Below are 17,979 nucleotides of genomic sequence, written 5' to 3'. Positions count from 1 at the left end.
GAGGAATTGTAGCTTATAACGTGAATGAAATGAAGTATGGTATCATCGACATAAGGAGAAAAAAGAATATTGTTTTCGGGCTGAAAGCAGAAACAAATAAACGCAAAATATCGATATCTTATCCTGTATTATGATAATAGAAGTTTCCATATTTCGTATATACATAAGCACTAAATAAGAACAAAAGAACCCTTTCAGGGTACACAAAGTCACATGTTCAGATTATGAAACCAATTCAGAAAGAAGATTTCACGATAGGAAGTGAATAATTGAGAAAAAGTTCAGAATCTGCATTTAAACTGTTCCGTTTGAAAACTCATCTTTTTCAGGGTGGCCGTTTTAATCGACGAAATAAATTTCCAGTCATTTCCCGGTTTTTTCCGGTTCGTAAACATTTTGCACGGCCAATGAAATTTAAAAAATGGAACACTAAAGCTAAACAATTTTCCACTTGAGGTAATAAGAACTGAGCTGCAAATGAAAGCATTTAAAGTAGAATGGTTAAATTTTGAACTTTTAAAATTGAAATTTAAAGGTTTTTAATTAAAAAATGTTGTATTCAAATGCCCAATAATTTACGAGTAGAAAATTGAAGGTACTAACATTTTTCTATATGACAAAGTATACATCCACATTATCATTTTCAATGCTCTAAATAAAAAAAAATCAATCAATGAACTTTAAAGCTTTCAAATTATATAATTTTAAGGAATTTTCAGCTAGAAACATGAAATATTGAAAAATTGAAAAAATTTTAACTGAACACTTCTTAAATTATAAATTCTGTTATTTTCTTTTGAAATAATTTAAACATCCTTGGAAAGCTTCAAAATTATATTTCAAAATATTGAGAACTCTAAGATTTCAGCGTAAAAGTGCAGATTACTCTATTATTTTGAACGCGCGATTTTTCCTCAAAAGAGAACGTGTTTTCAATATATTTAATTCCTTCTAATTGTACCGAAAGATAACGTCACAGAAATGTCTTCTATTCCCCAAGAGTGTTCATATATTAAGATTATTTAATTACTTCTAATAAGTTCAAAAAGTATGTGTAATAAATTGTTTTAATTCCTTTATGCGGAATATAAGTTTTGAAAATTTAATTCTAATTAATTCAACTCCGCCTCTCTAGAGCTAAAATTAGTTTAATTCACACATTTAAATAGATTTCTTTGATGCATTTTTTAAGACTTTTAAATGAATTAGTAAAATGTAAATTAATGTAAGTTTGAAAATTTTTGATTTTATAAGTTATCAAAAGATTTAATAATAAAACATAAGTTAAACAAATGCTTTCGTTAAATTTTACCAAGTCGATTGAGAGGAATAGGATTTCCACTTTTTCTGTTCCAATTGGGGGATTATTAGACAGAGGAAAAATTGCGTATTCATAGGAATACAAATTCTTAATTTTTCTGAATTCAACGCTTATTACCGGGCAGGATGGCGCTAGTATTTTACTTAAAAAATGTTCTCCATTTTAATTATTAAGAAACGCTTAAGCCGAGAAGTATTACTTCTTAAATCAGGTAAGAAAATTACAAAAATTGAATGAAAATAATAAATGTCTAACCAATTGGTTCACCTCTTTCAACCACATATTTCAATTTTCATCATAAAAAGATTTCAATTTAAAATAAAAAGTTGAATTCAATCAAAAATAGAATAGTTAAATGGTTAGTTCAAAAAATTTATTTTTAACCAGAGAACACATTTTCAACCTAGGAGTTAAATTTTTAACAACAATAAAAATGAAAGTTTAACAAATTAGTTAATTTTCAACTAGATAGTTGAATTTTTATCCAAAAAACTCTTATTTAAAATTAAATAACACATTCTAAATCGACCAGAAAACATTCATTTAAAATAGCGAATAATAGTCGAATCAGATCAAATTTCAGCAAAAAAGGTGGATTTTTAACCAAATCAGATGAATTCTGAAACACAAAGACAAATTTTCAATTAAAACAGATTTGCCGTGAAGAAAAAAAAAAATAATTTCAACTAAATTTTAAGATATTCAAGCCGAAAAGGCGAATTTTTACAAAAAACGTTGAATTTTTATCACACAAATATGAAATTCCAAAAAGTTATTTTTTGACCCAAAAAGATGAATTTTTTAAGAATATATTTGAAGTTGCAACAGCATAATTAAATTTTTAATCACTGGAGATGAATGCGGAACGAAAAATATAATAGTAGAATTCTAATTTTGAGAGCAGGAGAAAAAAAAATAATTATTAAAAAAGAGGCATTTTTCATTTTTGATACCGTGGTTCCCCGAATTACAATAATTTAAAGAAATTATTATTACGTTCGCAATGTAACCGAAATGATAGTTAAATTTACTTCAAATCAATAAACCCATTTCAGATCCAATTATCGTTTATATCTATATAGCTATAACCTGTGGACATTCCACATCCTATACATATATTTCTTTAGGTACTGTGATATGCTAAAAAATAAAACTTTGCATAATATTATAAATAATAATAACATGAAATGGAATTAATTTTACAAGAGGAATAAACGTGAAATCATCATACCATTAAGCCTATACCTGTAATAATAATTAGTCTACTCTTTAACTAAAGCTTTTCGTGACTTTCTATTTTTAATTGTGCCCTTCCTTTTTTAGCAAAATATCGCGTGAAGAACTATTTATAAATGTATTTCGCACAATATAAAATAGTTTGTAAAAACAAACTAAAATAACATTTTTCTACGAGTATTATACTTTCCACGGCAAAACGTCTGAAAAAAGAGATGTGTATACGTACCTTCTTCATGTTTTAACAACAACAAAAGACGTTAACAACTTTTGTTTCCCATTCAAAAATTTATCTGCATCATTGTAACACAGTTTTGTTCATTTATTAAAAATGTGGAAATTAACTTAATAGGTTATGTTTATAATGACAGCTACCTTGTACACTTAATAAAGTACACTTACCAATATGTATAATGCAAATAGTGCAACTTTAGCTTACACGAAAATATTTATCCGCTCCGTATGGACACGTTAGATTCACTTTAAAATTTGTATTTCCAATAGAAACACCACTACAATTTTCACAAAGTTAATCTTAACACGTTGCGCTTTTACAAATGGATAGCGTCAGCAGTGCCGGCTTCTTGCACCTTATTTGAATATTGAGAACTTTCACAGGTATTGACATTGATTTACAATGTAGCCATAATTGATTATTTTAAATCTTTTGAGTTAAGACAGCGACGCTAACGGTTGCTATGGTAACCAAGATGGCTAGAAGTGATGGAGTGCGATTAGGAACGAAATTGGGGGAGCTGATGGCTAGACCGTGTATTCTTAGATCATGGAATGCAGTGACCCCCAACTTTCGCTTGCAGAGATACTGCGCATGCGCCATGATAACTGGTAGTCGCATCCTAGCACATAGTATCTTGCGGGGGTGGGAGATGTCACGCATGCGTAATGATGCAGCCCCTAAAAGTGGATGCCTTCTTATATATGAACATCACAGAAATTATATGCTCAGGGGCTTTGCTACTAAACACCTTATAATTTATCATAACGTTTAGGATTCAAGTTGATGCACTACAAATTAAAGAATTAAAAACTTTGCTCAGAAATTGAGACATTTAAAAGTAAATATAATGGAAATAAGTCGTTAAAAAAATTAATTTAAAAATCTCGCATTACGACTTTTAAATTCAACAATTTTAGTCTGTAGTGCAAAATAATAACTAGAAAATCAACAATAAAGCATTTCCATGCAAGATGATTAATTTAATGCTGCTTCAAGTGGGAAAATTTTTTTATAAAATATCGATAGTCATATTAGTCATAAGATATTAGTAGACGTCATGCCACATTTGGCGTATGCTAATAAACTTGTGGATTTACCGTATTGAAAAAGTTTTGAAAGACAATTAATTGGTTATATTATTATTAATAATTTTTTCAGGTAACAAACTACTTATTCCGAGGCATGAATGCACTGGGAGGAGATCTTCGAGCTACTGATATTCAAAGAAGCCGAGACCATGCTCTTGCATCTTACAACAAATTCCGCGGTTATTGCGGACTTCCAACGGCAACAGCCTGGAACGATTTCCTCGACTACATTTCTCCTGAAGTAAGGTCAAAAATATTTATAACTTTTTTAAGGAACTCTTATTTTTTCCTGGTATCGAGAAACTTCCACCTTTTCTCTTTTTCTTGCCTAAATTTGAACTGAATTAAGAAGACCCAACTATACTTGTTCAAAGGTTAAATTTTTTTGGTTGAAAAGTTTAAAAATGAATTTATTTATTCGGAGTTCAACTACTTTGGTTACAAGTTATGCTTCGTTAGAAAATTAAAAATTTTATTGAAAATGTTATTATTTTGTTTAAAAATAATATTTTTTGTCAAAAAATTGACTACGTGATTGAAAGTCGAAATATCTGGTCAAAAACTCAGTTTCTTGATGGAAGATTTATTTCTCTGGTAAACAATTTACCGCTTTTGTTCAAAATTTGTTTAATTTTCAGTTAAAAATTAATTTTTTCATCTGAAGATTGACTTATTTCATTTTTGAATGAAAATTGGTATTTCGTACTTTAAAATTCAACTCATTTGCTAAAAAATCATTTGCTTTGTGGAAAATTAATCTTTTTTATAAGAAAAAACTCTTAATTTTTATCGCAAATTGAACTGTTTGGTTTAATGTTGAAATTTTTTTGCTGAAAATTTATGTAACAAAAAAAAATAGTACATAATTTTTTTTTAAAACTAGAAATGTGTGTATCCTATTTCTGTATGTCAGATGATACTTTTAATTAAAAATTGATATTTTCTGGTTGAAAACTCGACTACTCTGCTTACATTTTTTTCATTTTTTTGTGTGAAAAATTGATCCTTGTGGTTGAAAATTGATCCTTTTTATCTAGAAACGCAATTGTTTTTTCACGGAATAAATTATCTCTTTGAAAATTTGTATTTAAAAAAATTGAATGCCATTATTCTGGATTTTAAATGAATTTTTTTATTAATATATCAACCACTGATGTTTCGTTAAAATTGATATTTTTTGCTTCAAAAAATAATTAATTAGTTTAAAGTTGAACTACTTGAACAACTGTTTCGAAAAAATCTCCGTTTGGCTTTTACAGTTTAAATGTTTGGTAGAAAATTAACTTTTTTGTTAAAAAATCATATATTTTGTTGAAAATTTAACTATTTTGGTATAAAAAGTAAATATTCGGCTGAAAAATAAACTGTTTATTGAAAAATTCAACTCAAAATAGAACATATTTGTTGAAGAGCCATGTATTCTGTTGAGAACTAATTTCTCTTGATCAAATATTAATTTTTTCTGGTGAAAAATTTATCTATTTAGTTGAAAATTGATCTTATATACTTTAAAATTAGCGATTTGGTTTAAAATTCACCTTTTTTATTAAAAATGGATTTTTCAAATAGAAAATTAAATTTTCACTGCTTAAAAGTCAACTTTTTTTAAAGACACTTGAGTTTTTACTTTAAGAACTTCACTATTTTGATTAAAAATCGTATTTTTGGCTATGGATGCAACTAGTTTGTTAAAAATTCGCTTTTTTTGTCCAATTCAATTAGTGGAAAATTCATCTTTTAAATTAAAAGTTTATTTTAAAAGTGTGAATAACATTTTTGTTGAAAACTTATTGTTTTGAGATGAGAACTAATCTTTTTCAGTTAAATGTTTAACTAGTATGTTATAAAATTCAACCGTTTGCTGAAGTTCCTTTTTTTCGGATAAAGATTGATCATTTTAGTTAAAAACTAACCTATTTAATTGCAACTGAACTTTTTTGATTAACATAATAATAAAATCATATTTTTGGCTTGAAGTTCAACTCAAAATACAATATATATTTTTTAAGAAGCTATGTATTCTGTTAAAAAATCGTCTCTCTTCGTACAATATTATTATTTTGTTTGGAAAATTCATCTTTTTGGTTAAAAATTGACAATTTAAACTAAAAGTGTAATTACACCATTTTTGTTGAAAACTTAAATTTTCCAGATGAAAATTTATCTTTTGCTTCTTGGCTGAAGATTGCTCACTTTAGTTAAAAATCAAACTATTTGATTGTAACTCAATTTTCGTGGTTTGAAATTTATATTTTTGAATCGAAAATTCAACTGTTTTGAAGGAAATTTGTATTTTTGTGTAGAAAGTTAAACAGATTGGTAGAAAATTACACCATTTGGTTCACAATTAATTTTGTGGCTGAAAATTCAAATAATTTTGTGTAGACAAATAAACTTTTTGGCTAAAAATTAAACAATATGTTTCAAAATGTTACTATTTGGTAGAAAATTAAATTTTGTTAAATAATCATATTTTTTAACTTTTGAAATCTACTTTTGGGGAAAATTCAAGTGATTTGTTGATAGGATCTCCTTTTAGTTCTAGAATTCAACAATTGTCTTTAAAATTAATGTGTTTTGTTGATAATCTATCTTCTTGGTTGGATATTTTTGGATAATTTATTGTAAATTCCCTTTTTTGGTTTCAGAATGTTCAAAGATTATCGCAAATGTACGAGAGTGTAGATGATGTCGATTTAACCGTAGGTGGAATTCTGGAACAGCACGTTCCAGGATCTTTGGCTGGACCAACTTTCCTTTGCATATTAACTGAACAGTTCTTCAGGACGAGAGTAGGAGATCGCTTCTGGTATGAAAGCGGTGATCCCGAAATAGCTTTTACTCTTGGTAAGTACAAAATTATTCCAGATTTACGTTCCATATTTGAAGCATCACACAGTGGGTTTTTCAAAATTACGAATTTTGGGTTTTTTGGTCGAGTGTCCCCAATCTTGGGACCTTCTAAAAATTGCGCTTGCGTCGCACAAACAACCTGATTGGTCGCCGTTAGTGCGCTGATTTTGAATTATGCAACTATTCTCAGACGGAAACAAATTCTTGATGTGAACGAGTGAATCGAGAAAATATTAAACTAAAAGAAAGTTTCCGCTTAGATTAGGTAAAACGTTTAGTTAGAAGAGTTAAACATTTAGTTACTTTAGACAAAATTGCTAAGTTGAAGAGTTTATTATTTTCGACAGACTATATATAATGTTATTATCTTTAGATTAGAAAAAAATTTAGTTGTTATAGAAATATTTTTACTTTCACTAGCCAATCTTTCGTCTGGTATCGCGAAAATGAATCACCCTGAAATCCGTATAATGCACTTGGAGGTCAAGTTTGTTGTTTTTATCGCGTTTCTTGATATTTTAATATAGTTATCGCCTACAATCGAAACAATTGTAAATTATTATTACCGCATCATAAACCCTATTTTATATTAACATTCGCGAACATTTTAAGTGGTAAAAAGCGTTTAACTGTCTAAAGTAAATCTGAACTGTCACTGCTCCCGATTAGGCCGTCGCCATTTTATTTCGCTGCTCCCACAATGCACCGGCGCTCTTCCGATAATTCCTTCAGTCCTCCTTAAGCATTAGCTTAAGGCAGCGTTTAGATTCACAGACCGCCATCTTAAGAAAAACTTAAAAATTCGATCTTTACTAAGACGTCTGTTGAGATAGATATTCATAAACATTGCTTAAGACAGGATTGAAATTTAAAACCGACAGAAGTATGCATAGTCGAATAAGATAATCTTATAGAGACCTTAAACTAACTTTTCATTGAAAAACGAGTTTTTTCTGAGTCAACATTTTTGTTGACTTGAAATTGTCCTAAATAAAATTTGATTAAGAAAAGCCGTACTTTTTTCTTCCAAGATATTACTTTGTTGAGAATTTTCAAAGTTTCAGACCTTTATCTCAAGATTTAAAACAAATTTATTGTATATAATTCTTTTAGTAATAGCAAACGAGCCCTAATTCAAAATATTGTGTCTTTTTTAATATAGCACGGTCGCTTTTTTTATTTTCTATCACGTGTGAATACTGTTTTGAAATTTTTAGGAAATATATTTTTTATTCGAGAAAAAGGACATTTTTAGCTTCAAAATACGATTCCGGCTGAACCTGTGAACCGATTTTGATGTTTTTTTAAAGCTGATCAAATTTCAAAGAAAGTTGTCGAGCCTGATTTTTAATTAAGTTTTTCCATTTTTTTATAAATAAAAAAATATGACGAAAAAATTGACTCGTTTTTCTTTTAGACGTTCCTGGTGCTCGTCAATAATAGGAAAATTGTTGTAATCGCTAACGTTTCAGAGATTTATATTGCATATAGATATAGATATTGTTAATATTATAAACAAATGCATTATTCAGGCATTTGTCTTCAGAAAAATTCATTTTTTTTCGAAGTCAATTTTTAAAAATTAGGAACCTTATGATAATTTCAGAAAAATTCATAATTTATTGATAAATTATATTTTTTTTGTTGAATAGGATTAATAAAAAAATGCATCATTTCGGCATTTGTCGACGTAAAAACTCGTTCTTTTTCAGTCAGTCCTTCTAATTTCAGAATGCAATTTTTTTCATTCAGTACTTACAGTTGTTTGACAAAAACAGAAAAGTAATCAAGTAATTATGAATGTTACTGAAATTATCGTAAAGTTCCCAATTAAAAGGACTGGTATTGGAAATAAATGAGTTTTTCCATCGACAAATGGCCAAATAATGCACTTGTTTATAAAATTTATTTGAAAAATCATAAAATTTATAAACTAATTATGAATGTTGCGGAAATTAACATGAAGTTCCTAATTGAAAGGGCTGTCATCGAAAAAAACGAATTTTTCGTCATCTGATTCCCGAATAATGCTTTGTTTGTCAATTTTTTGTTTAAAAATAAAAAAAATTTTCCAAATAGTAAAGGATGTTGCTAAACTTATGATGGAGTTCCCAAATAGAAGGTATAACTTTGAAAAAAACGAATTTTTTCGTCGTTAAGTACTCGAATAATGCATTTGTTTATTAAATTTGCGCAACAGAAATGACGCGTCGAGTGTTTAAGATAGCAGTCCACACGTAACGAAGCATAATTACCTGGAGCAGAAACTACCGTGATCAACATGGCGGTTCCTTCAGAGCGAAGCTCTTCCATTGCTGCATTCCAGCTGAAGTTTTTTTTTTAAATTATTATTCCACAAATTTTGGGTAATTTTAGTTACATAAATTTATGTATTTTTAAGCGTAGGATATGTTTCCTATTAAATCTTGGGTAAATTTGAGCACTTATAATATTTCAAAAAAGTTTATGGAGATTTCCGTAAATAATAAGTATTTTGACAAACTTTTAGGGATTGTTCCACAAATTTTGGGGAGTTTGGTCAATATTCCACGCGGATGTATTATCATATGACCCCTACTAGTACCCGATCAGGCCCCGACTAGGGTGAGTCGGGGCACCTGACTAGCTCCAGACTAATCTACCGTGACGCTACTGGTCGGGGGCTAGTCAGATGACTCAACTAACCCCCGACTTTAAGTAGGGTCGAATGGTCAAGAAACAGACTAGTTCCCCATTTGCATTTCTACACGGGTATCAGGGTTGTGACTATACGATAATAATGGTAAATGGAAAATGGTCAAGGATATTCATTTTCGCTGATCCAGGGATCTTTCTTAATTCCTTCGTTCGTTTTCAGCTAAATTTTTAGCAATAATAAGGAATAATATCCCTGTCACAGCTCAATTTCTTTATCGTGTATTTAATATTTATGATAAATAGTGATTAGAAAATACATCCAAAGTGTATTTCTTGAGGCTAAATTAGAATTTTTGAGTAATAGATGAAAAAAGACTGATTTCCATGCAAAAAACGTTATTAATTCCGACTTCAGAAAAGAAGATATTTTTTCTTTCATTTAGCATTTTAAATGTTTCAAAATGTCAGTCAAAAGGTAATAAGGTGTTTCAGTTTTAAGCACACAATATTAGTTTTAATAGTATAAATATGATCTGATTATTTGTATTCAATAATTAGTTAGTCATTGCAGTTCATCTATTCTTTAAGTTATTAAAAAAATGTATCGTACAACATTTGTCAGTGCAGTAATTCATTATTATTAATTTATTTTTGGTAATGTAGTTATTTCATTTTAAGGATGTTGGTTAAATCCAACTTTAAATTTTTTTATATTTAAAAAAATCAAAAAATTTGTTGAGGAAATGATTATTTTCAGGACAAATATGAATTTTGCGAAAGATAGAAATCAGCGGGTAGCAGACGACAGGATCTGACATACCCTGTGTCTTGTATTCATATTTGTCGTGAAAATAATCATTTCCTCAACAACTTTATTGATTTTTCAACATTTCATTGATCCGAGGATCTCACAAAATCTTGAATATTCGGCAATTTTTCTTTCTTTCATTCGCAAATCCTTCGGAAAAAATATATATTGAGTCAGTGCCGTACCTGTAAAAAAAATATAATTTAAAGGCGGATTTAACCAACACCCTTAAGCGACATTGTCGGAAATAAATAAAAATTTCATTTTAAAACTCGACAAATCCTACAAATTAGATAAATTTTGGTCTTTTGAGAGCCAAAGCTTGTGCTTTTTGGCCCACTGTGCCATTTACTTTTATTTTCAAATCATCATTATTATGATTTTCAAGTACCTAGGTTAGTGATAAAACCTTACACAAGTATTACAATATTAATTTATATTAATCGTAATAAATTTTATTTTACTGTCAACCAAATTTGATAGCATAAACTCAAATTACCATTAAAAATTTTTACTTTTGAGTTTTTAAATTTCTCTTAATTAGAAATTTAAAAAAAACTAGATTTAGATACGATTTCAACGGGGAATGCTAGTCACGTTCCCGGTCAAAATCCAAGCAGATGCAGGTTTTTTTATTTTGTTTTTCAAAAATCATTTGTCTCAAGTAATCATTTTAATGTCCACATTAAAAAAAAATTAATACTGCAAAGTTAATATTGAGCACTATTTCGAATATAATTACAAACAATTGTAATAGAAATTCAAAATCCGATTTCAATGCTACCTTGGACCAATTTTCAAAATAAAAAATAAAAGTATGAACTGAGATTTCAGTGAGTGAAAATCTCTGTTAATACAAGGTTCTTTGACCCGATGCTTCATTTACTTGCTCCCAACAAAAATTTTTAAAACTGTGAATTTTATCATTTTTTAGAACAACTGAACGAGATTCGCAAAGTAACAGTATCGAGATTGTTCTGTGACAATGGAGACAATGTACAAACAATGCAGCCCAGAGGATTCGAACAAATCTCCGAAACGTAAGTTTTTTTTCACTTTCTTAATTAACTAGGAATAATTAAATAAAAATAAGGAAAATTCAATAGTTCATTATCAAACAGATTTTTAAATAATTAAACAAACATTTTAAAGAAAATAATTAATTATTTCAAGTTGAAAACGTTCATAAACGGTTCATAATTTTCGATTGAAAGCGTTTGACATGAAAAAAAGATCTTTTTCATGGAATTATAATGACTTTATGCTAAATTAAAAAAATGTTGTACAAAAACATTTATATTTTTTTAAATAACATAAAAATAATCAAGTTTTATTTTACTGATCAAATTTAATGACTAACTGTCGAATCATTTTAAATATGAGAAAAGTTTAGGTTCTGATTTCCTCATATTGAAAGTATTAACAATTAAAAATCCATTTTGTAAGAAATTTAGAAATATTAAGGTTGAAACATTTTTCAAGTAATAAATGATTTGAATTAAAAGCGTTTAAAATAAAAAAATATATATATTTTTCACATTTCGTTTTTTTTTATGGAATTGCAATCACTTTATACTCGATTTAATTCATTTTTGTACAAAAAAGTGCATATTATTATAATGAAAAAACAAAAAACAAAAAAATTTAATTATATAAATATTTTTTAAATAAAATTTTCAACCTAAACAATATAAGATGACATTTATTTTATTGAAAGACATGTGAATCAATTGAAGATACAATTGATGTGAAATATTAATGCATTTGAATTATTCTAATGAATTTCACTAATTACTAATTAATAAAAGTATTTTACAGTTAATTATATTATTAAAAGTATCCAGATACTTTTGTAATTTGGTAACTTTTTTAAGAATGAAATTGAAAATGTCATTTGCCGATACTTCAGAGAAGGTAAATTTTTGAAAAAAGGACAATATTTTAAATTAAATGAAAAAACTAAAACTTGTATCATTTCTAAAGAAAATCGTTTGAAATTAAATAATTTCAAATTAGAAGCTCTCAAAATTTAAAAATTACAGATTATAATTTTGATTTATTAGAAATGAGTTCCAATTGTATAATATTCAATTAAAAACATTCAAAATTATACATTTGTTTCAATTAGAAGATTCTAGAAATTCTACGACTTCAGATTAAAATGTGAAAAATAGGATAATTTTAACATATTAAAAATGAAAAATATAATATTAGAATATTAAAAATATGAATACATTTCAAATTCAAAGAAATTCAAATTAAAAAATTTCTTAATAAAAGCTTTTTAAATTAAAAAATTTAGTTATTAGAAATGCGTGAAAATTGTATGATTTCTAATTAAATGTATTCAAAATAAAATAGTTTTTTTAAATTGAAGAACATCGAAATTGAAGAATCCACAAACTTTCAGAATTCAATAATTTCATATTGGAATTTTGAAAATATAGTCCTATAAAATTCAAAGCGATTAAAAAAGGAATTGAAAACGTTTAAAAATAAATAAATTAAAACTGGAAACTTTTGAATTCGCGAAATCTTACATTTAAAAATTTAAAATCAGAATTGCGTATAAAAATTAAATTTTAACATTAAAATTGATCAAACAAATTATTCTAAGATAAAAAATGCATTTAAAATATTAAAAAAGGGATTACTAAAGTGATGACAATATTTAAAATTCCAAGATTTCAAACGTTTTAATAATTTTTTTTTAATAGAAGTTTAAAATTAACAATATTTTTAAGGCTGTGATTTGAGAAATTATTGTTTTAAATTTTTATTGTGAATTGATATTATGAAAAAAAGTAGAATTCAATAAAAATTAATTCTTCATTAACATTAAATTATTCAGAAAATTAGTATTATAATATACAAATAAATAAATGAAATCAAATTTTAAATTTAATATTCCATGAATTTGAAATTTTTTTTAAAATACAAATTTGTTTGTTTAAAATTGACGATAAACAATCTAAAATATTTATATGTAACATTATATAATTCGAAATTGACTAAAATTTACACCAAATAATTCAGAATATTCAAATCTAAGATTATTAAATTTGAAACCGACTTCAAGGCTTTCAATAACAAATTTTGAAATTTTGTGAAATTAAAAATTAAAATTGTCCTGGTATCTTGAAATTGAAAACCTCAAAAAATGATGGAATTCTAAACCAAATATTTTCAAATGTATGCTTTTGAAGCAAAACAACTTTAGTGTCAAGGCCTCAAAAATGTAACGGTTTTTAAATTGCACATTAAAAAACTATAATTTTAAATTGAAATTATAAAAAAAAATTGAGATTAAGAATATATTAATAATAAGTTTCATAATATATAGTTATGAATAAAATATTAAATAAGATCAAAGAAATGATCATAATCAGGTAACGGGCTAGAGCTACTGTGAAGTTGGTTGACGAACGCAGCTCAGCTCTTATTCACATTTTCTGGACAAAAGTATGTTAACAAGCCAATTTTTGATGGATTTTAATTGTTTTAAATATTTGTAAGGTATTCAGTTATGAGAAGTCAGTGCAGAAAATTCTGTTTGATCAACCAAATTTTTTTATTTAACAACAAAATAAACAATATTGTTTTCTTATTTGAAAAAAATTAAAGAACATAAGCCATTTTCGCATAATTCGTAATGATCATTTATTTGAAATTTATAGATTGCATATAAAATATGAGAGAAATTTCTACTAAATCACGATTTATTGAGAAAAAATGATGTTCGAGAATTATTTTAACAGTTTTCATAAACAACACACAGTTTTCGTATGTCACAATTTAAACACTTAAATGTGTTTTTTCACAGAATCAACCAACAATGTCTTACCAATAAATCCTTGCTGCAGAATTGTTCAAATTAACATATAATAATAATTATATAAAAAATATTGATCCACTAATTCACATGTTTAAAATTATTCCAAGATACTACAATACTCCGGCAATGTATAAGAAATGTTGATTCTTTAAAAAAAATTCATTTAAAAATTCAGTTGGACTATTTTCAATGGGACTATTCTGCAAAAAAGCTGTTTATTTTTGTGGAAAATAGTCTAACTTTAGTTAATTAATTTGATTAAATTAATTATTTTGACCTACTGAAAATTATTGCTAGATACTAAATACATTATTTAGGTATCTTCCTTAGTTAATTAAAAGATAAAAAAAACACAACTGAAAAGGTAGGAAAAAAATATTTTCGATTTTGTTTTCGAGCAAAAACTTTTTGGTTAATCAAATCTAGTTTTCTGTACTGACTTGTTACATCTAAATCTCTGAAGCTCATTGAAAAAAGTATTTAAATCCATTAAAAAATGGCTTGTAGACAAATTTTTGAACACAAAAAGTGCTTTCCGCTACACTGTACGTGTGTCCCGATGAGAGGGGATCGCAAAGCGTCGCGCGTGCCCGGCATGCGCGCCAACACCTACCATTGGCCTAATCACAGTTCCGTAGAGATCCTCTGTAGAGTTCTCTTGAGTTCTGTCGCAACTTCCCACTGTTTTGATTGGCTATGGTTAAACCGGAACCAGAAGGGATGAAAAGCGCAATTTTAAAAACAAATTTTACAATTAATTTGACATTTTAAAGAATAAAATAAGAAAGAAAATGACATAAAATATAAACATATCAAAACTGTATGAAATATATGAAAATAGAACTATTGAAAAAGAACTATTCCATTTTGTGTTTTCTGTGTTTAAAATAATTTTTTCAATAGAACATTTTTACGAAGTCTAAAAAAATCGTAGAATTGTACACGAGTGGAACACGTAATATCTATTTTTTTTATCATTATTGTGTTTTGTTGAAATCAGTGTTTTTTGGTACAAAACTAATCTTCTTGGTTACAATATTTCGTTAAAAACTCCGTCGTAGACTTTAAATTAATTTTTTTTAAAATTAAAATTTAATTATATGACATTTGGTTGAGAACCGATTTTTTTAGTAGAAAATTTAATTATTTATTGGTTAAAAATATATTTATTTTGTCCGAGTTCAAATTTTTTGGTAAAAGATTAAGGTTCGTAGTTGAAAATTTATTCTCTTGGATGGAAGATTCATTATTTTGATTAGAAATATATTTCTTTGGTTAAAAATTGATTTATTTTGTTGAAGATACGTCTTGTTTGTTTGAACATTTTTTTAAATGAATGTTGAACTATTTCACGTTTGATTTAATACTAACATTTTGAAAATTCAACTATTTTCTTGAAAATTCATATACTTTTTCAGTTGAAAATGCGTCTTTTCTCTTCATTAAAAATTTATTTCTTTGGTTGAAAATTCAAACTATTTCCTGGAAAATTCATTTTTTGTGTATACAAATGATTTTCAGTTTTTGACTTAAAAGCTCATCTTTTTAGTTTAAAATTAGTATTTGGATGGTAGAAAATTACTCTTCTTGGCTGAAAATTCACGCTTTTGGTTAGACATTCAACTTTTTAGTTAAAAATTCTTTTTTTTCGGTGAAACATTAATAATTTTCATTAAACGTTTATTTCTGTGACAGAAAATTTATTTATTTTACGTTGGAAATTCGTCATTTAGATAGAAAAACAATCTTCTTAGTTAAAATTTATCTTTATGGTTAAAAATTCACTTTTTAGAGTAAAGACTTATAATTTTCATCAAAAATGTATTTTTTGGGTAGAAAATTAAACTTTCTAGTTAAAAATTCATACATTTTGTTAAGAATTTATCTTGTTGAAATAAAAAGTTCATCCTTTTGGTTAGAAGTTCAACCAATTTATTAAAAATTCATTTTTTGTAGACAAAATTGATCTTTTTTGTTCTCGAAGCTATAGTGGAATTTTTTTTAATCAATATTTTTTAGTTTGAAATTGACCTATTCATTTGAAAATTCGTCATTATCGGTTGAAAACAAATTTTTTTACTAAGGAAGTTAACTGTTTCTCCCTGGGGTCAAAATATAAAATTTACCTTATTTTTAGTTGAAAATTCGACTTTCTTAGAAGAAAAGTATTATTTTATGTTGAAGATTTATCATTGTAGTAGAAAATTTTTTTTTCTGGTTAAAAATTAATATTTTGAACCTAAAATATAACTATTCCATTTTGTCGTGAACATTGATCTTTTTTAGTTCAAAATTCATGTATTTTGTTGAAAAATCATCTTTTTTAGTAAAAAAATACTGTACTTGATTAAAAACTCACCTACTTGGTTTAAAGTAATTTTTGATTGCTGCGTTCTGCAGCTAACTTCACAGTAGCTCTGATCCGCTTCCCGCTCATAATAATAATTATTAAGAAGAGATAATTAAATATTAATTTATGAATTTTTTCAGAAATCCTCTAATGAGTTGTGAACTTATTCCTGCCATCGACTTGTCCTTGTGGAAGGACTATTCGCCATCGTATATACAGCAACGACCATTTTAAAAGAATTAAGAGTTTATCAAAGAAATATGTTATTATTTGTATTTTTAGTGAATTTTGTAAGTTAATATTTTATTGTACAGTTATATAATTATCGAGCAATTCTTAGTGTTCATCCACTTGACGGAAGTGTAAAAACTTCATATTAGCTACATCATTATCATCCAATTTTTATATTATGAAATAAAATACCACTCTTGTGAAAATACCGCCTGAAAATAAGTAATTTACAAAATAATTCGCAATAATTTACAACTATTAGTCATAAGTATGTCTTTTAAATCTTCCACTCCTATACTTTTCCTTCTGTACTTTGCCTGACGTCCCCTACTACCCCTCCCTATATTTTAAACTTTGCTACCCATCCCTTCCTCAACTTTTTCCTCTTCTACTGCAGCTTTCTGCTCACATCCTCCACATCTTCCAAAATTTTCTTTAGCTCACTTATTTCCTCTAACTTCTTCTACTTGCGCTCCTCTCGTAGCAGACCACTTTTCCTTTATCCTCTCCTAACTTCCTCCAAATTTGACGAAATTTCCTTCAAATTCCTAATGGATCCCTCCTTCCACTACTTTTACGCTCTTCATTGCCCAAAGCATCTCCTATTTTCCCTACCATTATTTCTCCTCTTGACCTCTAATACACCTTCCTTAATTTCCCCTTGTTTTCGCTTCCTTATCATCCCGTAGTAACTTTCTCTCACTTTCTTAATTTTTTATATATCTCACGCTCTGCTCAATTACTTGTTTCACTTCCCTAACTTCTTATCTACTTAACCCTCACCTCTCTTTATCCACATTTTCCCACACTTTCTCTACCTTCCTTATTTATACTCACTTTCCATACTTTTACTTTCCTCATACCTAAGAAGTTTTCCTACTTTCCCTACCCTAATGCACTCCTCACGAGTCCTAATACCGCTTTCTTTATTTCCTCTTAATTACTTACCTTCATCACCCTTAGTTAATTTATTTTCCTTAATCGCCTTTTCTTAATTTGTACATTCTTTACTCCACTCTCTCCTCACTTCCCCCAAATTCACCTACACTTCCTCTAACACTATCATTTTTCCATACTTACCCACTACCCATTGCCGAGCACACCTCCTACTTTGTTCATCCTTAGTTCTCCTCAAGACCTCTAATACGCCCTCCCTAATTTCCTCTAATTTTTCCTTCCTTATTATCCATAGTTACTTTCTTTCACTTTCTCGGTTTCTCCTAATCTGTTTCTTATTTACTTTACGCCCTGCTCACTCATTTGTCTCAATTCCCTAACTTCTTGTCTACTTCACCATCTCCTCGCATCATTCACATTTTCCCACACTTTCTCTACCTTCCTCACTTATACTCACTTGCTTTGCTTTCACTACCTTCAAGCTA

At 27.6% G+C, this 17,979-nt stretch overlaps 1 protein-coding gene across 1 annotated transcript in view; it reads left to right on the top strand.

Moving 5' to 3' along the window:
• Positions 1–16,803, top strand: part of LOC117173281 (peroxidase) — a 149,718-nt gene extending 132,915 nt beyond the window's left edge. The window contains exons 11-14 of the mRNA XM_033361762.1: positions 3,954–4,124; positions 6,532–6,730; positions 11,116–11,221; positions 16,507–16,803. Coding sequence (XP_033217653.1) covers positions 3,954–4,124; positions 6,532–6,730; positions 11,116–11,221; positions 16,507–16,600 — 570 coding nt within the window. The 3' untranslated portion in view covers positions 16,601–16,803. The remainder of the gene's footprint in view (positions 1–3,953; positions 4,125–6,531; positions 6,731–11,115; positions 11,222–16,506) is intronic.
• Positions 16,804–17,979: the final 1,176 nt, after the last annotated feature.

This window comes from Belonocnema kinseyi, chromosome 5 (assembly GCF_010883055.1).
Source record: "Belonocnema kinseyi isolate 2016_QV_RU_SX_M_011 chromosome 5, B_treatae_v1, whole genome shotgun sequence".
Lineage (NCBI taxonomy): Eukaryota > Metazoa > Arthropoda > Insecta > Hymenoptera > Cynipidae > Belonocnema > Belonocnema kinseyi.
This window is presented reverse-complemented; position numbering and strand designations above follow the sequence as displayed.